Raw genomic sequence first — 26,578 nt, 5'->3', positions numbered from 1 at the left:
CTGTGTGCTGGTCACTATCTCCTATTAGAACATATATTCTCGGGACCCCTGGGTGGCTCAGCGGTTGAGCGTCTGCCTTCAGCCCAGGGCGTGATCCTGGAGACCCGGGATCGAGTCTCACATCGGGCTCCTTGCAGGGAGCCTGCTTCTCCCTCTGCTTGTGTCTCTACCTCTCTGTGTGTGTCTCTCATGAATAAATAAAATCTTAAAAATATATATATATTCTTGATGTTAAGGTTCACATTTTTTATCCCCTCCCCAAATACCTTCACACATGAGTGGCATTCAGTGCTCAACAAATGCCTGCAGACTGGTTGGTTGGTTCATCCATCCATCCATCCATCCATCCCATTAAATCCTAGGTAAAAGTCCACAGAATAAATGTACCCTCTTCCTGAGAATTTTGCAAAGATTTAACAAGAAAACAATCTGATTTAATAAATTTGTATTGAGGGATCCCTGGGTGGCGCAGTGGTTTAGCGCCGGTCTTTGGCCCAGGGCGCGATCCTGGAGACCCAGGATCGAATCCCACGTCGGGCTCCCGGTGCATGGAGCCTGCTTCTCCCTCTGCCTGTGTCTCTGCCTCTCTCTCTCTCTCTCTGTGTGACTATCATAAATAAATAAAAATTAAAAAAAAAAAAGCTTTAAAAAAAAAAAATAAATTTGTATTGAGCACAATTATGTGCAAGACAGCAGTCGATAGGACATAAAGATGAGTAAGAGTAGCTCCTACTATAAACCAGAAGACAGATAAATACCCACAGTACTGGGATGAACTTAAGGACTATATAGCCCTGGGGCCCAAGGAAGAAATGGAAATCAGATCTTCACTGAGGGAGTGGGGTTGAAAGCAGGAGAGGGACAATTGGGTGGGCTCAGTGGTTGAGCGTCTGCTTTCATTTCAGGTCATGATCCTAGGGTTCTGGGATGGAGTCCTGCATCGGGCTTCCTGCTTCTCCCTCTGCCTGTGTCTCTGCCTTTCTCTGTGTCTCTCATGAATAAATAAATAACATCATTTTTTTTAAAGCAGGAAAGAATTCCTGGTAGATGTAGTATTTAAAATAAATTTTAGAATTCTTATTCAAAAATTTGACAGACGGGTTACCGAACCCAGCAGATTTGACCAATCATGGTTTGATCATGTCTGCCACCAGCCATTGGGAAAGGCTGACACTCCCCAACAGCTGCTCTCAGGGTCTCCCAATTAAGGGTGTGGACACTTGCAGACAACTCAGCTTTTCTCATCCCTTATTTCCTGAACCCTATGGATAACCTTCGGGGGGCCTCCCAGTCATCCTCATCTCCATGGTCAGAGGTCCATGCTAGCAGGAAAGCAGCCCAGGTTCACAACTGGCTGGACCCTTCCTAGCAGTTGGGCATCATCATCTTCCTAACCATGCCAAGATGCAAGAGGGAGCCAAGAGGGCTTCCCAGCCAGGATCAAGGGGCAGGGCAGGACACGGAGCGTCTAGACAGGTGCGTGGTGTAGAATGCCCAAGTGACCACCATGGGATGAGCTGGGACAGAGCCTGACTACAATCCTGGAGGCTATTAGAGCTGGTCAGACAAGGGTCATGGTTCCAGACTAAGAGCAGTCTTTACTTGCCTTTGGAGTTCAGACTGGTCACCCAATGGCCCTTCCATCCCAGGACCCAGACCGTATACCAATGCTCCCGCATCCATGTGAATCCCAAAACACCTACAGTACCACAGAGACTCCTCCTATGCAAATCCTCTCCCTTTATGTGATCTGAAACCCACGGATACAAGATTGGTTTGTTTTAAAGACCATGGCTCCTCTAAACAAGATGCAAATGCCTCTTGGGCTGACAAAATAAACTCCACTAATCATTCAAACATTAAATGATTAAGCAAGCTAGATTCTTTTTTCCCCCTTACTCCTACTGGAGGACATCCAATGATAAACCTTCCCGGCTCAAGAAGCAAAATATTCAAGATAACTAAACGATTATTGGCACCAGTGGATCTTAGCTTGGAGATGATAAATCACAGGACTCAGTGGTACATGAAGCGCCCACAAATTCAAAATTCTGCAAGTATGTCCATGAATGTACTGTTCCAGGAAGAAGAGCCAGTTTTATCAGATTCTCAGTAGTGTTCGTGTCGCGCTTCTGAGAATCAGACCTTCTTATGGATGCCCAGGCCAGTGTCCACCTGGTGGTAGGGCAAGGAGTCAAGGGAAGCAGTGCTGGTTTTACCTTGCATACGCTCTCTCATCTGAGCCTCTTCAATACTTTGCAAATTCCCTTTCTGGACTCCCTTTATGTACATAAGGAGGAAAAAATGAAACAGTAATGGAATTTCAAAGTAAGCAGTCACTTAGATGTAGAACTGGGACCAGGCCTGGTTTGTCTGTTCCCCTGGTTCTTTCTCCACAGGGTGACTCTGCGCCTGTGGTGAACCCCCGCCCCCCCCCCCCCGGGTAGACAGTGTTTAATTACATGAAGTTTTCTAATGCTAGCCTAATTGGAGTTTCCATCCTTCGTGTAAAAGATGTCCTCTAAGGCCTGGCACAGATACCCCGATCCGGAGGTTTAACTTTGATCATTCTGGTGGCTCTTGGGTTTTCTGCTGTACGTTGTTATCTCTTCACTATCCACTAGCTTTGCAATTCAGGCCGCCAAGAAAATAAGGAAGCGTAAAGGCCATTCGAACGGAACATTTTAGGACAAACGAGGGGATCCAGCCCTCACTTTGTCACATAGTATGTATGGAGCACCCACTCCGTAGGAAGGACCCTTCCAGGCCCCTGGGATACAGTAGTGCACAAAATACGTGTGCTCCTTGCCTTCACGCCGTGATACAATTTTCTATTCTTGTGCCATGATTGAATTTAATCATCAAGTGGGATTCACCAGAGGCAGACAGCCCTTGGAAAAGGCAGACGTAAAATTACCAAAGATTCAAGTAGGGCTCACTGGACAGGCCGCTCCCACTACCCTCCTTAAACTTGGTATTTCTCCCTCATTTCTGCTGTGTAAAGATGGTCACCAGTCTGAATGGTCCAGACCTAAAACAGCCCACAGACTGAGCCCCGTCTATGCTTCCAACTGCTGTCAGCCCTGTGGTCGGGTCTGCCCTATGTCCTGATCACTGGGCAATCTCTCCCCCGTCCACCTGCCCGCGTCTCTCTACATGTGGGGCGTTGCTCTAAAACCCTTCTGTCAACTGTCACTCTGGAACTGAGAGTCGAAGGCGTCACGGGGGGGCTGTACGCAGAGGTGTGGAAGGAAGTCCTTGGTATAGGACTGCGAGAAAAACAGGCTCATTGTAGAACTCTGTGCAGAATCACAGCAAACCGGATCTTGGAAAAACATCAGCGTGTTTGCATATTTGCATATGGAACGGCACTAGAGGAAACAGGGGTTGAAGGAAAAACATTTGACGTCTTCCTTTCTAAAGCTTCTTCACCACTTTATTTTTAGGGACAAGCATGAATTATTTGGTCATTTGAAAACAACTGCCTCAACCACATTCCTCTGAACACTTCCTGAAAACCGTCACGGAGAGAAGCAGGCACTGTGGGGACCTTGCTGAGACCAGCTATGCCTCATGTGTCTCTGCATCCACACGGGGCACGTCGTGACCTCCGAGTGGAAGAGACAGACAGGAGCAAGGACAGAGGAGGAGGTAGGTCTTGGACATGAACATGTGCATGTGACACGGAGCCCCGAGGCCGTGCAGGAATGATCGGGAGTGATGGGTCAGCAGGCCCTCGGGAGGACTCACAGTGCATCCCATGTGGTATTAAAAATTTTAAAATTTTTATTAATATCTAATATTTCTAAAAAAATTTTTAATATTTTTATTTGAGAAGCGGGGGGAGAGAGAGAGAGAGAGAGAGAGAGAGCACGTGCACATGGGTGGGAGGGGTAAAGGGGGAGGAGAAACAGATTCCCCGCTGAGCAGGGAGCCTGACGCGGGGCTCCATCCAGGACCCCGGGATCACGACCTGAACCGAAGGCAGGTGCTTAACCGATTGAGCCACCGAGGGGCCCCGCACCCCATGCCTTTACCGAGACTTCGAGCTCCAGGGACTGTGCCAAGCCCACGAAGGGGCGTGCAGACTGAAGTGCAGAACCTGCTTCCGAGGAAAGGTAAAGGATGGGAACAGATAAAGAAGGCATCAGACTAACGAAGGATTGAAAGCAATAGAAAGGCAGGCAGAACAACCGAAATAAGAGGAGAAAGGAGGGGCAGCGGGTGTGGAGCTGCGGGGCCTGCAGCAGCAGGCAGAGCAAGTGGTCTCCGCCAAGCAGTGGAAACCAGAGTTAGACCTCGATGACCTGCAGGGTGACGGGCCTGGGCCCTGGGAGGGAGTCAAGGGTTGGCAGGTGTGCCCTTGCACGGGGCAGGTGATCTCAGGGTAGGCGGGGGAGATGGGGAGGCTGGGGAAGGAAGGGCTGGCCACGGCCCACGGTGGGGACACAAGTGACGCTGGGTCCAGAACACAGGAGGGCAGGGCCCAGAGCCACAGGGGCAAGGCCACAGGAGATGGGGGTCACTGAGCAAGAGGGAGGTGTACACAGCTCACAGGTAGAAGCGGGTGAGCAGGATGTGGCCCCAAGTGGAATTCATGCCAGGGGTGAATAAGGGACGGCAGAGCAGCCCTGGGGAGCTGAAGCCAGAGCATGAATGATTCGCTCTTTCCTCTCTCAGTTCCTAAGCCCCTCCATGTGTAAAATTGGGTAATTCCCATTCATGCATATGTATGAAGAGGCAGCATCTATGGAAGGTTCTGGCAGTAGAGGGAATAAGAGCATCATCTCTGTGCGACACATGACTTGCGGAGGTGACGGCCACTCCCATCCCCCAGACAGGCTGGCCCAGGAAAGACAGGAGAAGCCTGGGAGAGATCTACAGGCCAGGCTGCCGCCAGGTCCCTGGTGACCATCTAGCAGGGGCCCCTCCAGCACTTTCCGTGCGGGGACCTGGAGGAGGCTCGATGTTACAGACACACGGAAGATCCAGACAGTCACCCTGTCCCTTGTCCGTCATGGGGCACACATGAGAGCTCGGTGCGTGAGCTCCAGGGCTGCTCATCCTCCTCTGACCTCCCGCGACTCGGGTACCCGGGCCCCCTGCCATACTCCAGTGGCGATGGAGCGAAGGGAACACGTGCTGGGGTTTGAGGTGGGGACTCGGGCGTCTGGAGGTTTGAAGGGAGAGAGTCAACAGCGTGGAATCGTCTCCATCGGGGAGGTCTTGGTCTGACTTTGCAGGGACAGCCTGGATGTTGGAGAGCCACCCTTAGGCATCCTGAGAGCTTTTTTGGCTCTACAAAACCACAGGGCAAGTAATGGCTACCCCGTCTACTCTCCTAATTACGGGACTCTACCTGTATATTACAGGTTAGGGTAGTATCTGATTCCATTAAAAAATAATGCTTAACAATAGTGTGCATCTTTAAAACCTTCTCTTTTAATTCCCACGGAACCTCATCCTTCTGCCTTCATAGGGCCACTATCATTGCCTTTAAAAATGTAAAGTTGTTTGACTCCACTGCTAATTTCCAATTTGTGGCACCGCGATTCTCCTTTCTTTCCCCACCAAGAGACTGGCGGACTCTGACCCCTCCCTCCCGTGAACCTGCTCCTGTAGGAGTCACCATATGTTCCACCTGCTTCTTCCTGCCTTTATGCTCTTTACCGGTGGATGCTCTTTTCACTTATTTGCAAGTCTTTAGAAGTGCTGCCTAGGGTTTTTTTTTTTTCTACCCCACTTTCATAAAATCAAAGTATGAGAGGATACTTCCTAAGCTTTGGCACTTAAAAAAAAATATGAACGGTTAAGATTTATTTACTTTGAGAGAGAGCGAGAGATCATGGGCTCGTGTGGGGGGAGGGACAGAGGGAGAGAATCTTCAAGCAGACGCCCCCTAAGTGAGGAGCCCGGCGTGGGGTTCGATCTCACAGCCCCGAGAACCACAACCTGAGCTGAAATCAAGGGTCAGATGCTTAACCGACTAAGCCACCCAGGTGTGCCAAGAGTGATCTTTGCAGCTTAAAGGTACTGTTTTGTTACAGCTGAATTATTCTTTATAGTTCTTCTGTTTAAATCACTGTGTGAGTTCTGCCTTCTGATTGGACCCAGACTGATAAACCACTGCTTTCCTCGGTGCCCAGCACGACAAACAATACACATCAGAGCTCTCCATGCAGCCTTTCCTCCCTTCCCCAGCTAGCCCTGAATAATTTACCTCTGACTTGCTCAAAATCAAAGTGTGGCTCAATGAGGAGGGCCCTAAACCAGAACGTGCTTCTTCTAGTGTCTGATCTCGCCAACTGCTTGCACGTTAATTAATGATATTTCTGAGGACTGGCTGGACACCCTATGGGGACCCTACCTGGTTTGATCCTCTACACTCAACACCAGAGAACTACTTCCAGTCTAGCTCTGGAAGACTTCAGGTTAATTAATCTATTTCCTTTGGTTCAAAAGAAGGATTGTCATTTGTGGTTCCGGCCACTAGAGTCAGAAATCTTTGGGGGGGACTGATAATTCTTTCAGTGCCCAATAAGACTGAAAAGAAACCAAGGCAGGGGAACTGAACTTCAAAAGCACAGACTTCTATAATGGTACAACTACTCCTGTGCTATTTTTTAACTTAAAAAAAAAAAAGCATGCTGATTAAAGCAGAAAGGGTAAAATAAGCATGTTAACCAAGGAAGTGAAATGTGAAATAAGGAAAAATTAAACACGAAGCCTTCATTTTTAAGGCCTAGTCCTGTTCCATTCAACACCCTTATCATGTCAGTGACTTGGATGAAAATGTTCTTATTAAAGTCACTTAACCAAAAGCTCAGAGGGACAGTTAAGCTGTCACACCCCAGCGTGATGGCTTTATACTGGGTCAGCTCTGCTAAACTAAAAGTCAACATTCCCTTTTCTGTAGAGCCGTGGTGTAGGACTGCTCACGAGAGAAACCTGTGTGGGATCTGGGAGGTGTAAAATGAGCAGGAGCAACCATGCTCTGAAGGGTCATCCCTGGCTAGAGCGAGAAGAACTGGACATCCGGGTACCGGCCAGCCACACATGGCCTCGCTCTGCTGTGCGCCACATCTGGCTCCCCTTCATAACCACCAGCCCTGCTGAACACCCTCAGATCCAGGCCCCTGGTCAGAAGCTTCTCAGCTAACTAGAAGGCAACAGCCAGGAAGAGTCAACAGCCTTCCACAGACCTCTGCCCCTGTCCCATCTGCAATTCTGCTCTGGCTCATAGATGCTCCTGGGGTCCCAAAAACTCTTGACTTATAAGCCACACCTGGGCTGGCTAATGACTACTCTAGGGTCTTGTCTGGACCTTTTACTTTCCGGCTTCAGCTGTAAAGGTGTAGGTCCAAATTTGAGAACAACTTCCTTAGGCCTTGACACTCTCAGTGCCTACTTCCCTACTGAACTCTGATTCATTAAAAAAAATAATAATAAAATAAAAAAATAAAAAAATTGAGCATTCTGAATAATGAGTTCAGATAAGTTATATCTCACGTAACAACATATGTAAATTCTTGTATTGAGGCTGAAAAGTAAAATAGCAAGAACTGCAGAAATAAAGAATGAGTAAAAAAAAAATCTGGATTATTCTGGTTTTTTTTTCCAAATAAAATGTAGGTACCTAAACATCCTAGCATAATAAATATATAAGTTATCATTGCTTTTGTAATACTTTAAGTCGATCTGTGACCAAAAATTAGATTAAAAGTCCAATTTTTAAACACACACACACAAATCTGGCTTAGAGACCATCATATAATCAATCCTAAGGATTCTGGACAATAAATTCACCACGACCTAGGTAGGACCTTGACACAGTTTGTTAAATAAGCAAAATATAGTATGATCTTTTTCTTTACAAATGAATGCAAAACTGAGCATCATGAGGGTAAAGTCATCTCTATATCTTACACTGAGAAGACAGCATCTGGGAAACTGTATTAAATTCTAATATATGTTAAGGGGAAAGAAATTATGTGTTCTAAAATCAGGAAGTCTAGGTAAAAATATAATGAAGAATGGCTTTGGGAACGTTAGGGAAATAAGATCTCCGTATTTGTGGCTCCAGAGACGAGAGCTAGGATCAATGGACAAAACTCACATAAACACGGTGAGGAGCATGGTCACAGCGATCAGGGCAGGGGGCAGAGGCATCCTGCGATGGGGGAGGCTGGACCATGTAGCCACCACAGTGCTTCAATGTCATAAAGTCCCGGGACTTTAGAGGTCACCTGGGGCTTGAGGAGAGGGAAATAAGGGGTCTTCGCTGATGGGCACAGAGTTCCTATTCTGAACAATGAAAAAATTTTAGAAGGTGGTGGTGGCCGCACAACATGGTGTGATTAATGCCATGAGTTCATATGCTTAAAGTTATTACAGTGGCAGGACACCTGGGTGGCTCAGTTGGTGAAGCATCTGCCTTCAGCCCAGGTCGTGATCCCGGGGTCCTGGGATTGAGCCCCATGTCATTGGGCTCCTGCTCAGGGGGGAGTCTGCTTCTCCCTCACCTGCTGCCCTTCCCCGTGCTCCTCTCTCTTCTCTCCAGTAAATAAAATCTTTCAAAAAATTATTAAAATGGCACATTTTATATTTTGCCTCAATATATAAAAAAAAAACCCCATGACTCTATTATTCAAGGGGAGAGATGCAAAAAAATTTAAATTTAAAATGTAAGCTAACAAAAGAGGAGCCTGTTACTGATGTGGTGAAGGCATTTCTTTTGGATGGGAAGAAAGCACCGCGCCACAAAGGAGTTTTCTGAAAGCGAATGCTGGGGGAGTCCAGTGTTTCATGAAAGCCATCAGCAATTATGTATTCTGCGGCAACGCCAGTCACACCAGAGGGGTTCCTTAGGGGCAGAAACGGTCCCTGAGAAAAGTTCATTTGTGAATGTTACCATGTTATCATGATGATAAATGTTCTTACTGATGATGAAATGAGATATACCGTTTAGAATAAAGTCCTCCTAACACGCAAATTTACATGTACAGAGACCAAAAACACCCAATTTAATACACGAGGGGGAAAAAAGGATCTAGATGGCTGGGACAGGACTGGCGAAGCTTCATACCTTTGTTCATAAATGCAGGCTGCTGAATTCTGACAGATGAGCAAGATATCCACGAGATACCTACAACCAGAAAATCTGCTGTATGGGTTTCTTTTTTCCCCCTGGGGGGACAGGGGTCGCCAAATAGAGCTCAGGGTCATGAGTTCAAGCCTCACATTGGGCATGGAGCCTACCTTAAGTTTTTTAAAAAATGTAATTCACTTAAAAATTTAAGATTTTTTGGGATCCCTGGGTGGCGCAGCGGTTTGGCGCCTGCCTTTGGCCCAGGGCGCGATCCTGGAGACCCGGGATCGAATCCCACGTCAGGCTCCTGGTGCATGGAGCCTGCTTCTCCCTCTGCCTGTGTCTCTGCCTCTCTCTCTCTCTGTGACTATCATAAATAAATAAAAAAAAATAAAAAAAAAAGATTTTAAAAATTTAAGATTTTTTAATGTTTTCCACCCCTCCCCCACCAAAGAGCATGTTTCTTCTTAAAAGTGAAGGGAAGGAAAAAGGTCATACCATACTTAAACTAATTGAAAGAAATCTTTGAAACAGAAGAACGTCTAGAAGACAGACTACCTGATTCCAAGATTATTTTATTAAGCTACACTAAATAAGACACCATGGTTCCAGCATCAAGACAGACAACTGGATGGATCGAAGAGAATAAAGACTTCGAAACAAACCACACAGCGAGGGACAAGAGATTTTCAACAGAAGTACTTCAGCTGAGAAAGAACAGTCTTTTCACCAAATGAGTCTGGAACAACCGGACAGCTGTTTGCAGGAGGAAAAACAGAAACTTTGACACATCCTTCTTCCTAAAAAAATGAATCAGAGTAGATTATACACCAAAATGTGAAGTTCAGAAGAAAATCTTCGCAACCCTGAGTTAGCCAAAGATTTCTTAGAGGACACACAAAAAAATTGGTAGTTTGGATTTCACCAAAATTAAACTGTCCTTCAAAAGACACTATTAAGAGAAAAGTCCAGCCAGACTTGGAGAAAATATTTGCAAACCACACACCTGATAAAGGATAGGTATTCAAAATTTGCAAAGAACTCTCAAAACTCCGTGAGAAAACAAAATACCTCAATCAAAACTGGGCTAAAGACTTGAACAGATGCTTCACAAAAGACAGACGAATTGCATCTGAGATGAAAAGATGCCCAAGGTGATTAGTTACTAGGAAATACAAATTAGAGCCCCCGTGAGATACTAATACACATCTATCTGAGGGGCTAAAATTAAAAAAAAAAAGTCAACGATACCAGATGTTGGCAAAGATGTGAAGGATTTAGAGGTCTCAAACTCCACTAGTGGTTCTACTGCTTGGGAAAAGTGTGGCTGTTTCATTAAAAAAACAAAATCGGGGGGGGATCCCTGGGTGGTGCAGTGGTTTGGCGCCTGCCTTTGGCCCAGGGCGCGATCCTGGAGACCCGGGATCGAAACCCACATCAGGCTCCCGGTACATGGAGCCTGCTTCTCCCTCTGCCTATGTCTCTGCCTCTCTCTCTCTCTCTCTCTCTCTCTCTCTCTCTATGTGACTATCATAAATAAATAAAAAATTAAAAAAAAAAACAAAATCGGGGTGCCTGGGTGGCTCCGTTGGTTAAGCGTCTGCTTTCGGCTCTGGTCATGATCCTGTGGTCCTGGGATCGAGCCCCACATCAGGCTCCCCTGCTTCTCCGTCTCCCCCTACCTGCTCATTCATACTCTCTCACACACTCTCTCTCTCTCTCTCTCAGATAAATAAAATCTTTCAAAACAAGAATAACTCCCCTCCCAAGAAAAAACCCACCATATAATCAGCCATCCTACTCCTAGATATTTACCCAAGAAAAATGAAAGTGTATGTCCATATAAATACTTGTAGTGAACAGTCACATAAACTTTTGTAAAAGCCCCAAACTGGAAACCACCAAAATGTCCACCAACATTCGAATGGCCAAGCACAATGAGTTATACTCATACAGTGGAATACCATTTAGTAATAAAAAGGGATAAGCTATTGCTACATACAATGACAAGTAAGGATTCTTAGAATAATTACAATTAATGAAAGAAGCCAGGCCAAGAAAAAGGATACACTGTATGACGGTACACAAAATTAAAACAAAAAACACCACAAACTCATCATAACAATAGAAAGGAGATCCTTAGATCAACTATACCTCACAATAAAGCTATTATAAAAAATACATAAAATCGATAGCCTGTTTGGGCTACGTTGTTAAAACTTTGGGCAAAGTCCTTCCTCTCAACCAAGGAAAGGTTGACTCAAGGCCATGAGTGGCATCCGCAATGAGCTGGCTTTGTATGTATACGGTGCCGGTGCCGCTGTGGAAAATAAAAACAAAACCACCACCCCCCTCCCAGGATATTCTTCCTTTTACAAAATGCAAATGACAGGGGCTCATCCATTCACATCCCTCAAGCCCAGCTCTGATGCAATCTGTTTGTTGAAGCCTTTCCTTATCACTCAAGTAGAAAGTGATTATTCCCTCCTGTTAATTTTCAGGTATCAAGTACATTTTTCCATCCACCCATCACACTTTTATTAAATGATGCATCTAGGCCAGACACTGGCTTGGTGCTAGAAATATGAAAGGGAGCTGGGCACGGTTCTTCCCCTGCAAGAGCCTCATCATCTACTGGCAAAAGACCTTTTTTTAAGTGACAGTAACACACTGTACCACTTGTTTCCACAAACATTTAAAAGTACAACAGGAACCCAGAGAAAGAAATTCATGTTGTCAGACACACGGTCTTGTGCCTCAGTGATCTACTTCCTTCTAGACTAACAGTCTCAGAGAAGGAGGGACCACGACCTATTTTAGTCATCCACTGAATCACCCAGCACAGCTCCTGGCATGAGTGTTTTCACATTCGTTATATTTCTTTGAATGAACAGAAATCCCATTTCACAGGCATCCACTCTTTGACGAGAAGACAGGGCCACCATGTTGCCAACTTGTCAGTTGAGTCCCAACCTTTATCCATTTTGTTGACCAGAGCAAGTCATTTGACTCTAGGTTCCCCCAAATCCCAAAGGAAGAGCTAACACCCATTCTGTCACTGAAAAAAACAGGGAGGAGGTAGGGGTGGGGTGGGTGGGGCTTGGTCAGCAGAGTCCAGGACACCAGAGTAACCCTGGTGAATCAAAGTCCTGCTGTGGGTCCAAGGGGGGCCCTGGCGCTCTGTACTGTGACCACCAGGTACTCCTCTGCCCAGGGAGTACACATCTAATCTCTACAGGAATCCTATTGGTCTCGTTGTGAAGGCAATTTCCAGGGACTATATGTGTCTTTCTGCTTTCCCAAAAGGTCACAACCCCTCTATCTGTGCTCAGTTTCTGAGGTGGAACAGATATGCAAGTATGAAATTTCAGTTGAGATAAAACTAGCACAAATTGAAAAGTCTCAAAGTACAACCAAAGGATTGAGACTAGACACCAAGAAGAAATCCTTTGTAGTTTCTAGACAGTGCAATTGAACCGAAGAAGAATCTTCCTCAAAATCTTAGAGATAAGGGAGACTGGCTTCTTGTACTTACACGTATGGAAACAACAGGTCACAGAAGGGAAAAGCAGTAGAAATTTCTTTGAATTTACCTGGCTCCACCGGCCCGACAGCTCCAGGGGACAACAGGTGAGGACGGGGCTCTTACCTGTAGATAGGGTCCTGCATCACCAGCATCTTGCTCTCATCCCATGTCCACTCCTTTTTCTGCAATAAAAGAAGCTGTAAATGAATAAGTTAGGCTTGTCCTCCGCTACAGAACCAGGGCACACGGTGCGCTACTAATATGTATGCATACACATGCACCAGCTCCCGGCCTGACGACTTCTAAGAGGTCTGGAGCTGAGTGCTCCAGGGGACAAGTGGCAAACGTCATGTCTGGTCTGTTCAGGTTCCTTCCAGCACTTCAAGGACAGTGTCTCTCCAGGGCACACAGGGCAGGTGGGAGCCGGGGCCACCCCAGAGGACCAGAAGCACACTCCAAGTCACAGTTTCATGGAGCAATCGCCAAGGGAAGACACAGAGGCGATACATCACTCATCACAGAGGAGTGGGAGAAACAGGAGGAACAAAAGGGAGGAGGCCGAGCTGTGAAGGATGCTGTCGAAAGCAAAAGGAAATGCAGCTCCCACCCTCCCTTCCTTAAAGGGGAGAACGTGGGATTCAAGCCTGGTGAGGTTCCTAATACATCTGTAGTTACCCAGGAGGACGGTCCTGCTGGCTGTGGACCTAACTCAAAGGAGATCCCCCCCTCCCCCGGGTTGCTGGGGATGTGGACAGGGATGGGAATGGGACGAGAGGTGGGGTGGGATTCAGGGGCTGTACAAGAGATGAGGTGCTTGATGAGGTAAGTACCCCCCACCAAGTGTGTTGAGGAAGCAGTTGGTCAGCGGCCACCACAGCTCCCAGGTCCCACCCCCAGGTGCAGGGACAAGCCCCCAGCTGGGCCAGGGGGAGACTCTACTCAGGCCCTTCCAAGACAGGAAGCAGCTTTACTCACACACAACGCTGGCAGACACGGCCACCCGCCCGTGCCATCTCATCCCCCAGTTTCAATCCCAATCCAGCCCCCAGAGGTGGATTTTCCACAGGTTGACAAGCATTCAACATCAGATGCTGTTTTTACAGACAAGAAAACTCAGGCTCCGAGAACTAACTTTTCAAAAGTCGCCTCCCTAAGCGTGGCTACTCACTGCCCTGCACGATTTTAACGTACAAATGGCCTGTTTGGAGCAAACACAGAAACAAGGAGACCACATCTAAGTGAGAACCCTCCAGATGTATAAAGACAGCCAACCCTCTTCTTGATACCAAATCATCTCAGGCTTTGCGAACGTTCCTCGTCAGCAAGTCCCTGGCTGACCCTCTCTGTGTACCCGCATCACTTGCCAGCGTCCCCCCTCGAAACCTGGTACGCTGGCCTGAATCCCTCACTGATTTACACGTGGTGGGATCTGCAGAGGCACGTTCGTGTCTATGTTCCAGCTGTGATACCCCTCTTAGCCCAGCAAGGACGGGTTGATAGTATTTTTTAGCTGCCTTATAACCTTATAACTGGCACACATTGGGCCAGTTTCCAATGGACACACTGAGATTTTTCAGGGGCACAGCAACTCATGCCTGTTTTAAACACGCAGTATAAAAAAAAAATAAACAGGGATCCCTGGGTGGCGCAGCGGTTTGGCGCCTGTCTTTGGCCCAGGGCGCGATCCTGGAGACCCGGGATCGAATCCCACGTCGGGCTCCCGGTGCATGGAGCCTGCTTCTCCCTCTGCCTGTGTCTCTGCCTCTCTCTCTCTCTCTGTGACTATCATAAGTAAATAAAAAAAAAAAAAAATAAACACGCAATATATGTGTTCGCCATGGGAATTCTCTTAAGAGCAAAATAGGATGCTTGAAATATGGTTTGATTTGGGGGCAAATTGAAATATAAATATTAAATAATTAAATGTTAAGTTCAATCACATCTCTATCTATGACCACGTATGTCGCCCAAAGTCTTCATTCAATTCAGGTAGCAATGTTCAGAAAGCACCTCTTCTCTGCTGTTGAGCCCATTCATTTGGATTTTTATTTCAGCAGCCATAGGTTTTAGGTTCTATTATTTCCATCTGGTTCTTCTTTCTTCTATTTCTTTGCTGAGACTTTCTAACTCCTGTGTCAAGAGTGTAACTGCTCATGGAAGTATTTTTATGACGGCTCCCTTAACAGCCTTGTCAGACAAATCCAACATCTGTCATCTCGGTATTGGCATCTCTTGACTCTTATTCATTTTGTTCTTTTATTCATTCGAGATTTTCCTCAATTTCTGGTATATAATTGAGTGACTTTTCAATTGAAACCTGAACATTTCAGCAGATACATTTAAAAGAGATACCAGCATCCATAGAGGATATCCTGATCAAAAAAATAAACTTTTCACCTAACTTATTTTCCTTTTCTGAAAATTGGATTAAAATCTAGTCCTCTTCCTTTAAAGATTTTGCACTAATCCTTGGATGCATCCATTAACTCTGTGAAGGGATCAGAACATTATCAAGATAAGCCAAAGGGTCTGGGGTAGAGTGGACTCTCCAGTATCCTTTCTATGCCACCATCTTTCAAATAAGACCCTGTAGAGGCCCCAGCAAGGTGCCTCCCCCCCCCCAGTTTACAGCCCAGTCAAGACTAGAACCAAGTCCTAATTTGTAGACCGGTGTGGGTCCTCTGGTACAACTGAGCTTCAATGCGGCACCATGAACAGTAGGACTCAGATGGAAGCTCCATGGATCTCAACAATTGGATCGTTCCCTCTTGCTCTGAAATCATTTCATAACCTCCTCTTTCTCAAGTGTTTTGATGGTTTTTCCCCCCCTCTAGAACAAAAAGCACACATACAAATGACCCCTTCCTCACTTTCTACCTAGAAATAAATATTCATGGAAGGGAAAAATTTTAGGAAAAGCTTTTAACGAGAGAAGGAAAACAGGAAGAAAAACTAAGAACCTACCACCTTTGTGGGGTTATAAATCAAAGTTGGCATCAATCAGGGGATAGCAATTTATTAATGAACAATACCTACAGCCAAACTAAGTTTCACTATCTTGAGAAACACACACAGCTCCCACTTACACTTGAAGCCATTTTTTGTTTAAATGCTTAGAAATAGGGCAGCCGGGTGGCTCAGCGGTTTAGCGCTGCCTTTAGCCCAGGGCGTGATCCTGGAGACCCAGGATCGAGTCCCACGTCGGGCTCCCGGCATGGAGCCTGCTTCTCCCTCTGTCTCTGCGCCCCCCACCCCTGTGTGTGTGTGTGTGTGTGTGTGTGTGTGTGTCATCTAAATACAAATCTTAAAAAAAAAATAAATGCTTAGAAATAAAGGTCTTGGGAGTCTTGGAGACTACATGAGGAAATTTCCAGTTTTGCTACCCACTGTCCTGAGTGGGCTGTAGTCTCCAAGTTATGCCCGAAAATGAAGACATTTCAAGTCCAGATGGGAGCCGTGAGGGGAAGCAAGGAGAGAAGAGAAGAGAGAAGACAAGAGGGAAGGACAGGGGTGAGTCCCTGAAGCTGTCAGCACCTCTTCAAGGCAAAGAGTACTTCACGGCCACATTTACCACCTACAGCCCAGGATGGCCAGCAGGACGCCCAGAGCCTCCTTCAACCGGAGGTCCAGGCTCAGGTAGGGCCTCACCCCCACCGTTGAGAGTCCACGCAGTAACGCAGTGAGGCCTGCAAGCGAGGCCCAGGGGGAGGAAGACCCGTCCCCTCACCAGCTCCGCAAATAGAAAAGGAATGGGAGTGGACACGGGGTGCCCCTGGGGCGACTGGCCAGCCTGCTGCCAGACTCCCACCCTGTGCAGGTAGGTGCGTGACTCCGCCCTGCGTCCCCTTTGCACCTACCAAGGACACTTACAGAATCGTTGAGCCTTTCAGGAGGCCTCTGAACTAGGGTTTGCTAACCTGTCTCTCTATTGCCCGTCCTTCCCTCATCAGTCTCCCCTCCGCCACCTCCTTCTTATGAATTCCTTACTCCAAGGTAATTAAAAAAGCCAACGAGATAGCGTAGCTTAACTTGAGGGAAGGCCCTGCGCGTCATGTTATTGGCTAGTCAAAACCTTCTGGAGAATGGAAGCTGTCCTCACAAGAACATGCCCTAAGACCTCCAATTACTGGGAGTTCAACCAAGGGCCCCAGCTGCAGTGTTCTGAACCATCGCTGTGGTGAGAGCCCTGCTTCTGGGAGGCTCCAGGCCAATGAGGAGGGTGCAGGGATGCCCAGGCAGGATGTCATTCCTGGGACACACAAGAGCCCCCCTGCCCCTCCACCCCCGTCATGGCTCTGGCCCCAGAACGCCCTGATGACCTTGCCACACCTTCCTCGGAGCACCCTGCCCTCTAAGACACTGTCCCTCACCCTCCCCTCCCTTTCCTGCTCTCTCCTTCCCTTGGAATCAGACCCACACGGAAATGTGACAGCTACCCCAGCCTCACCCAGGGCCTCCACACCTTCTCTCACAGGCATTTAATCCCGTCTTGGCATTTGCTTTTTGGAGGACCTAGAATAACACAAAGCAAGAAAGGAAAGATACAGGCAAGTCATTTTTAGCTGCTTCATTTCCTGTGCTCACAGGACCTTCTCCAGTGGATACAGGAGAGAACAGTCTTCCTTTCATTTAATAACGTTTCTATAATGCTTCCTTCATGTTATCAAAGTTGATCGCAACCTTAAAAGATAAATACTAAGACTCAGATGTTCATTCACTTCTCCCCAAGTTCACCTAGTCTGGTGGTAATGAAACCCCTGTGCCCCACGATCTCCTTGCTACTCCACATGATAGAATCAGACAATGGCAGTCTCCACCACCTGCCAGTGGTAAACGGCTTGCAGTGTTTGCTCTTAGAAGACCACTGAATGGGGTAAGCACATCCTTTATCTAATGAGTGTGGATGGCCAGTCCTCTGCAGAAAGCTACAGCCATCCTGACATTACAAAATCTGTGGGCAGGGAATGTGGCGTGGGAATTATTAGGTCAGAGGTAGGTCTGCCAAAAACAGGGAAGTGAGTCAGGGTAATTATCATAGCCATCCTGTCTCCCTTTAGAGCCCAGAAATGGATAGGGCATCTTTGAAGCTCTTCCCCAAGAACCCAAACGTGGAGGAAGGATTTACACTGGCATTTTGCTTCCCAGGCACATCACAAAGTCTGTCAGCTTTACCGTGACTCCTGATCCTGGCAGCAATGGGGATGTCTCAAAAAATAACCAACACACAACACAATCTTGCAAAGGCCTTATTAACTCAGCGGGACAAGTTCTCCCAGCTTCCAGACAGAACAGGATTAGTCTGAAAATATAGCTATCCCTCATCTTCAGGTATCACCCATGGTATGGAATACACATTTCAAAACTGAAGTGCTCATAAATCCTCACCCAATGTACACAATTCCTAATATGCAGGTTTTAAAACCAGCAGAAAATAAGGAGGGCCTAGCAACATAACATGGTAGAAAAAAGACTGGACAAAGTTTAGTCCTGGCCCCGTCAGTAACTACGTGGGTAACCCTGGGACAGTCACTGGGCCACTCTTGTCCTCGGTTTCCAAAATCTAATCAACCAGGGGAGCAGACCAGATCGATTCTGAAGTTTTTTTTCTTGAATTCTGGTTCTATAATCCTAAGCACCTTCTTTTCTTACCCAATGAGACCTGAGTTCTGTGTTCCCATAATGACTAACACTACGCTTTGGGCAGGAAACCGGTTTTCCTGCGATGTGATATCCTGGTGACAGAGTACAGGCCAGAGGTTCAAGATCTTGGATTAATTAATTAGGCATTTCCTAATGAGTAGCTTTTCTCCAAGCAACCTGAGGAGATGAGTATACACACAGCAACACAGTAGTGCTAAGAACCTCCATATGTGATCAAGACAGACCCAATTCAAACCTTGACTTCACCTCTGATGGAATGTGAGGTCTTGGGCAAGTTGTTCAATCTTTTTTCGCAAAATGAGCAAAAAAGAATGGCACCTACTCACAAGGTGGTTGTGACTAGTAAGTATAAGGTGCATCAAATAGGCCCGGCAAATGGCAGGTGCTCAACATTAGCGTTAGTTAGCTACCATTGTCAGCTGTTCTCATTACCATCTTAGCGTGTAATTACTTTCATGAGTGTGGTCCCTCTGGTCTTCTACTTTCCCAAACAGATGAAATAGGATTAGAGGGAAGACATGGTCCCTGCCCCTAAAGACTCAGCCCATGGGGGAAAAGAGATAAATAACTCTAATGCAGTTATGGAGGAGCTATAATAGACCTACATATGCAGACAATGTCATTAAAAATAATTTTGCTGGAAAAGATCCATGTCTAATACCCTCACGGATCCTATTCAGTTCCTTGAACGTGGTAGACACACAATGAATAGTTTTTAATGACAACGGATGGAGCCTTTCTAGAATGTTAGGAGAACCTCAGGAGATCCCAACTAAGTTACTGGTTTATAAGAGAAACCACATGAAACGGAGGCCTTTCAAGTCCTTTCATAGAAAAATCCTTTGGATGAAGTTCAAGACTAATCTTTCTTATTCGGAAGTCCACTCCCTAGCAAATAGTGCTATAGTGTGATTCCAGGATTATAAGTAATCATTATTATGTGCACAGCAAAGCTAATTACTTGGGCCTGGGTGGGAGTTGAAGAAAATGTACTGATTGGGAGATGACAAAGCCACTTAATAGTGGGGTTCACACCACAAAATATAAACCAAGAGTCCTAGGTATTTGAGATTCATTATCTGCTGGCATCAGTTCAAGATGACAGCATTTTTAGATGCTTGTTAATATAACCAAAAAAGATATATATTTTTTCATCTCAGTGAGAGATGATCACAAAATATTTGGCTACTGCCTACACTGGAATCAAGCACCTGTAGACTAGGGTCTCTGAGAAAGTCCTACTCAGAATACCACTGAAGGCCTTTGAATACCAACTTCCACTGAGGCCTTTCTAAGCCTAGGAAAGGCTCTTATTGTGTCTCTAAATGGGCAAACTGACAGGAGGAGAAAGAGGGAAGGAACGTCATAGCCAAAAGTAACCAACAAGACTGCATTTGATCCCATTGCTAAGTACTCAGTTCTTCCTGAATTGAGGACATCATCACAAATCGCATTCACTCGTCCAGCTAGCCAACAGCCGCACTAACTGAAAACACACCACATGGGCCAGGTGCCCGAGGAAGTGCTAGGCTTACAACAATGGCCGTTGCCCATTAAAAAGGGCTCTCTTGGGAGAGCAGGGAATTCCTGTAAACACACTTCTCTCCCCCGGCCAGGAAGCATCCCACCATTCACCAGGCATAGGCAGGCAGGTGGGCCCCATCCTGCCCTAGAGGATCAGGTGGCAACAATGCACCAACCCTCTTGGCTTCCAGAGTCTGCTTCGTCTATAGCCCAGGAGGCTCTCAAGGACCTAAGTAAGGACAGGTGCACGGTATACACATCTACGAGCAGCGAAGGGCATGGTTCCAGAGCTAGTGCAGAGCACTCAGTTGGCTAAGTGGAAATGATCACCTAATCCAACTCTTGAGGGACGCCTGGGTGGCTCAGCAGGTGAGCATCTGCCTTCGGCCCAGGGTATGATCCTGGAGACCCAGGATCGAATCCCACATCGGGCTCCCTGCATGGAGCCTGCTTCTCCCTCTGCCTGTGTCTCTGTCTCTCTCTCTCTCTCATTAATAAATGAATAAAATCTTTTAAAAAAAAGAAATCCAACTCTTGAGAGCTGAAGCTCAAAGAGGCCAAATAACCTGCCCATGACCACACAGCCAGGAAGGGAAGAGCCAGGACTAGGACCTGGGACTTCTCAGCCGTGGGCTCCTTCTAGCATGCACAGTCACCCAGTGAAGATCAAAGTGTTTGCGGGAGGAGGGGGGTCTAGTCAACATTTTGACCAACGAGGGCAGCACAGACCCTAACTAATCAGTTGCGAATGTTAGGCTGGACCTCTACTGGTGCCCATGGCGGAGTATCAGCCATGAGTTTTTCTTCACCCTCAGCTACCAGACACGAGCTCTAGTTCTTAACCTGATGAGGATGGCCATCGCCCAAACCTGCAGACAAGCATGGCGCGTCTCCACCTGGCCCCTCTCAATCCTATAAACAGAGAAAGACAGGCAGACCGTGAGGCAGCGTCAGCACACTCAGGTACCAGAGGCCGGTCACGTGGGAACAAAATGACACAGGGGCTGATTGCCATGAATGTGCACACACCTGTCCGAGACGACATCAACAAACACTGTGATTACAGGCATTATCCGAATCACAACCACGCCTGAAACGGACACCAGGAAGGGGTGGAGAAAACAAGATAGGAAGTTTCCCGTTCCCAGGCCTGGCCTCAGAAGAATCAGATCGAGGAAAGACCTGTTAGATCACCTCTTTTGTGGGCCAGCTGGAGGGGGAGCCCACAGTAGCAATTACCAGGGAGGGAGTTCAAAATGAGTCACAAGGTCCCCCGGGGCTCCCTGAGGAAGATGTTTCTCCAGCTCAGCTCTCATCACCCAGTGGAAGGAGGCTGGCTTCTCTGCCAGGTGACACCTCAGCACACAGGTGTCCTTACATATGGCATCATGTTGGGCAAAAATATTTAAGGCTCTCCAACATCAGTTTTTTGCACATGCAGTGGGGGGATGGTGCTGCACGTGGTACACGATGCATGGGGGACACACTGAGAGGGGGAAATAAGACTGTCCCCCTGAAAGGCAAAACCACAAAGTCCCATCCTCATGGATCAAATCAGAGGTATACTAAGTTACCTGAAAGGGACGGAACAGGCCCCAGGACATCACCTTGAAGTGGCACCCAACTGAAAGATGATGCAGCCGGGGGTGTGCGTGCGTGGGGGCGGAGGGGAGGGCACGATTGTCAGCTAGGAGGGCACGGAGGTCAGTGCCGGAGGCAAACCCTGGCTGAGCCTGTCGATCAGACCCCAGGACAGCATGTGCCCAACAAGGCCCCTCCGAGCATCCCGGGACCCGTTTACCATGGAGCCAGAGCCCAGGAGACCCACCGCCACACAGCGGGCCGACCTGCACCGTTACCCCATCTCATGCTCACCGAACCTCCTCTAACAACCTGCCTTCCCACATCACTTGGCGCAGAGGAAACGGCTTCTCAGGCTCGTGAGGCTAATGTGTGAGCATCTGGTGTGGGCAACCGTGCACGGTCTCAAAGTGAATGATGCAGCCGGCACTCCAGTGGACACATCAGCCCCTCCTGCGCTCCGGCGGGAGAGCCAGCGACCCGGGCTCCTACCTCTGAGACGGGGGAGCGGGAGTCGGGGGCTCTGGAGGGCTGATAGCCTAGCACCCGGCGGGGAGCGGCTCAGTGAGAAGACTGGGTGTCACGGAGCCTGCCCCTATGTCCTTGAGACCTTCCCAGGAGGCCTGACCAAGGGATGCACTGAATGGGCACAGGGGCATCTTGGAACCTGGAAGCTGGCCCCAAGCCACAACCACGACTTCATCACACAGGACGTGAGGGCCCAGAGCCACCGGTCCCCCATCACGCGGAGGGCTGAGTGAAGCTATGTGACACACGTGACAAAGGCTAGGCAGGACTCAGGCCGGCTGCCTCTGTCGTGAGCTTGGGTTGCACTGGCCCGTGGTTTTTCCCGAGGGTACCTCTCGCTTTTAAATCCACATGGTCATCATCCAGGATTTAACTGGCTTCAGCGACTCTCCTGCCCAGGGACCCTCAGGAGGACGATATTCCAAAGACTGTCGCACGGTCGCCTGTGTGCACATGCATGGGGGGCGGGGGGGAGAAGAGCCACCCCCACCCCCTACCCCCGGAGTAGGAATAAGACGGGGACTCTGGTCCCACCGTGGAGGCTTATAAAGCCAAAACCAGTGAACCTTGTGAATTTTTAAAGAGTTCTTTCCACACAACATATCCTATTCGATCTTTTTCCTGTATACTCCCGACCTCATCGCCGTGCACTTTCTAGAAGTACCTCCAAAGATGCTCAGGGAGCACAGGAGCACAGGTTTTGGGTCAACACACGGGAGACCCTTGTAAATGGCCATTTGTCCAGAGGAAACGAGGGGCTCCCGGAGGAAGCAGCCAAGCCCCGAGCACCGCGTGGTGTCCAACTCTTTGCGAGGAGGACGGAGCGTGGATTCAAACGCCTGGATCGGCAGGACGACTACCCTTCCCCCTCAACTACTTGATTCTCTGACCTCACGTCCCCTGCCACCGTGCGCTTGTCCTCATGCTCTGTAATGCCCCCACTCAAGGTTCGCCTTCAGTCCCACCTGAACTAACAGCATCTGGGTTTGGAACCGAAGGCAGCCTGCGAGGTGCGGACGACACTGCTGCGCAAGGTGCCACCACCAGCTCGTATAAAACAAAACCATCACAGCTTAAAAAGGCATCATCAGGGTCAAGAAATAGAGGAGCAAAAACACTTCTCCTGTTTGCTCAACCCTCCAAGCCCCCTTCCAGTTCTTTCTGGAAACATACGCTGGCTCCCCTCTGCCAATACGCACACCTAGCTTTTCCCAGGGGTTGCCCTCATTCTCCCACCACACGTAAAAGTGACACGCAAACAGCCACACGTCTCAGCAACACACACTCGCTTGTGTCACCCCAGCTCAGAGGAATGTCCTCCACTTAGTGGCTCAGCCCTTCTTCCGCTACCCCCCCATCCTGGCCCCAGCCCAGCCTTCCTCACACCAAACACCAGCGGTGGACAGGCCTGGAGAGGAATATTCCAAGAAATGCACTGAAGCGACAGCACAGGACACACAGGGGGGCCGGACGCCACCTCACGGGGGACAGAGGGTTGTGCCTGGGACGGAAGGGGACAGCTGCTGACAAAGCCTCCTCATCCACTCCCTTGCCAAACCCTCTTATACTCATCATCACTTTGAATTTCAAGTATTTCCTAAGATCAAGACTCAAAAGGTCCAGGTAACAAAATGCAAATACGGTGGCAGGTGGGCCCTGTTGCCCATGGGACGCCGGGACATGGGGCCTTAGGGTTGACGAGGCCGCGGGCCTCTGCCTCATGTGCCTGCGCAGCTGCTGCCGCCCGACACAGGTGCTGGTCCCAGCCCCTGCTCCCCACACTAGGAAGGACGCTGTCCAGAGAGCGGCCTTGCGGGACGAGGCTCCCCACACCCCGTTTCTTGCTCCCCTCCTACCAGCTTCTGGTTCAGAGCCCCTTACCTTCTTCTTCTTCTTCAGAATCACTTTCACTCCATCCACGGAAACCATAATGCTCACCTTCTTCTTCTTGATGTTCTTGGCTTTAAACTCATACTGCAGGGGAGGGAGAGAGAGAAGCACACTCCAGTTAGGTCAGCGCCCCTGCGTGGCCCCACCCAGCTCACGACCCGGGAAAGGGGGCCACCGACGGGTTCCTGGGGGACGGAAAGGCAGGTGGGTGTCTCGGGGTCAGCACCCGGCCACCAGGGGCAACCAGGGGACGGGTGTAAACCACTCTAATGAGATGAAGACAGAGCCTGCTTTCAAAACCTCATCAGAAACCCAGAACCTTCCCTCGGAAACTCATCCTGATGTTGAACGACCTCCATGGTCAGGTTTTCCCTGTGTCTACCCCCAAGCTGTGGAAACTCAATTCCATCTTCAATGAAGATTATGAAGAACTGGAACAGGTCTTCAAATCAGGGCTGGATTTGTTTTTCTACATCTTAAAAATTTATGAATTCTTACTCTCTATAAGCCCCAAATTCCTTTATTTGTAGGTCAGTTTCCAAGCCTACCCACAGCCCTATTAGCCTGAAAGATTCTAGAGAGTATTCTAGAAAGGATCTAATGACACAACCCCTATGGCTGCTTCAAACATCGCCCAAGGCTGCCCACGGACTCTGGCCTCCTTCCCATCCCCAGACATCTTCCATTACGTTTGCTCATTCCTAGCTATTTCTTATTCCTGTGCAGGCTGGTAAAATTCTACTTTAAGATTTTTATTTATTTATTCATGGGAGACACACAGAGAGAGGCAGAGACACAGGCAGAGGAAGAAGCAGGCTCCATGCAGGGAGCCCAACGCGGGACTCGATACTGGGTCTCCAGGATCCCGCCCTGCACTGAAGGCGGCACTAAACCGCTGAGCCACCAGGGCTGCCCAAAATTCTACATTTTTTAAAAAAGATTTTATTTGTTTGAGCATAAGCGAGCAAGAGAGCATGGAGGGAGGAGAAGCAGACTCCCCACGGAGCAGGGAGCCCAACGGGGCTCGATCCCAGGGCCCTGAGATCATGACCTGAGCCAAAGGCAGACCCTTCACCGACTGAGCCCCCCAGGAGCCCCTAATTCTACATTTTCCTCACTGAGCTTCATTCTGAACACTTATCTGACTTGTTAAAACCATTTTCCTCTGGTCCCCATCTTGGTAGTGACCCCCACAAATTAACCTGTCAAGCTAATGAAACATCTGGCCTACAGGCTAAACAATAAGAACACACAACCCAGAGCCAAGATCTCTACTCCAACCCACAGCCCCCCTCCTCTGGGACGTTTGATACTCAACACTCCCTCCCACCACACCACCAGCCAAGCTCTGTGAGGCAATTCTGTGCTGACAGAAATGAACCTAATCCACCCTAATGAGATGAAAACACAACCTACTTTGAAAAAAGAAAACCTCATCAGAAATCCAGAACCTTCTATCGGCCGATCCTTTTAATGCTCCGATCTTAGGGATTCAATCTAGAGCTTCCAATCCTGTGTGCATCCAATTCCTCCCATGGAAACCTGAGCCCATCCTACTCTGTTGCCCGGTTCGGGCCGATGCCCCCTGGCTGGCGGGCTGCCTCCTACAGACCAGGACACGACCCAACTGAAGCAAGGTAGTTTTCTTTATATTGTCAGGGCAGGTTGTGGCTCGCAGCTGATTTGAGTTTCTGGTGACAGCAGCATACGTCTCCCCCCCACTCTGGTGGTCACTCTTCCTACCCCGTCAACAGCTGCCCTTTTTACCGAGCGGGCTTGAAGGAGAAGCAAACGAGAGCGTTGGGCGCCCAGGAGAAAGAAAACATCAAGCTCAGACCTTGCTTCAGAGCAAGCGTGTCTGGCAGCTCGGGAGGAGACGTGTGTTGTACGGGAGCATGGTCAGGACAGGCCCTCAGCCATGCGACAGACCCCTCTGCAGCAGCGGCTGTAAGCCGGCCAAGGCGACGGCGCAGCTGGCGTGCACTTCGGGACCTGGCTGGGAGCCCCAGGGAGTCCCCGACTGTGCATCCTGCTCAGGTGCAGGGCTCCAGGAACAGTAACTACCCCGGCGGGTGGGGGGTGGGGGGCCAGCATGGGGGTCTGCAGGTGAGCCGACGCTGGCCCCGGGCCCACTGCGAGAGGTGAGCTGGTGACGCTTCCTGGCCACACCTGCAGTCACCTCTGCTCACTTGGGCTTTCACACACCTTCAAGTCACTGAGCTCGGGGCTGCTCCTGCCAGCCAAAGGTGTGCAGAGGGGGCATTTCAAAGAACTCAGGCAGGAGGTAAGAGCCTAAGAGTCCCAGAAACATCAGAGAGGGATGAAACCAGCCCTGTACTGGTCAGTCCTCCATGGCTTGTCTTTGGTTTCTTCCAGAAGGCCACTCATGAGCTCCATGTATTTCCTCCTACTTTTCCAGCAATAACATCAAAGCAGCAAGCATTGGGTGGCCATGCCCCTCTCCCAGCCCTAATTTTAGAGAGCACACTGCCTGCTAAACCATCCTAGATGGCCTCTATTTCCAGAAGAATCTGGCAGGTGATCATCTCTTTGGGCACCTCCCTATGGGTTGCATGGTCTCTGAGATGTTTTTAAAACCTCAAGATGCCCCCCCCACCATAGCCAAGGCTGGCAAGAGGCACCCGGGCAGCACTTGGCTGTGTATCTCAAACATTATTTCTAGAGTTCATGTCTTGACAAGCCAGGCCTTTTTTTTTTTAAAGATTATATTTATTTATTCATGAGAGACACAGAGAGAGAGAGAGTCAGAGACACAGGCA

At 48.5% G+C, this 26,578-nt stretch overlaps 1 protein-coding gene across 5 annotated transcripts in view; it reads right to left on the bottom strand.

Annotated features, from left to right (window-relative positions):
- Nucleotides 1-26,578, bottom strand: part of NOS1AP (nitric oxide synthase 1 adaptor protein) — a 280,357-nt gene that overhangs the window by 57,064 nt on the left and 196,715 nt on the right. For 3 of the 5 annotated variants that reach the window (XM_055333925.1, XM_055333929.1, XM_055333927.1), the window contains 2 exons: nucleotides 23,790-23,882; nucleotides 12,738-12,811 (listed from right to left, as the gene is read on the bottom strand). In XM_055333925.1, coding sequence (XP_055189900.1) covers nucleotides 12,738-12,811; nucleotides 23,790-23,882 — 167 coding nt within the window. The remainder of the gene's footprint in view (nucleotides 1-12,737; nucleotides 12,812-23,789; nucleotides 23,883-26,578) is intronic. The other 2 variants (XM_055333926.1, XM_055333930.1) reach the window with 1 other exon arrangement.

This window comes from Nyctereutes procyonoides, unplaced genomic scaffold (genome assembly GCF_905146905.1).
Source record: "Nyctereutes procyonoides isolate TBG_1078 unplaced genomic scaffold, NYPRO_anot_genome, whole genome shotgun sequence".
In the NCBI taxonomy this organism is placed as follows: Eukaryota; Metazoa; Chordata; class Mammalia; order Carnivora; family Canidae; genus Nyctereutes; species Nyctereutes procyonoides.
Note: the sequence above shows the minus strand (reverse complement) of the source record. Positions and strands in the feature narration are given on the sequence as shown.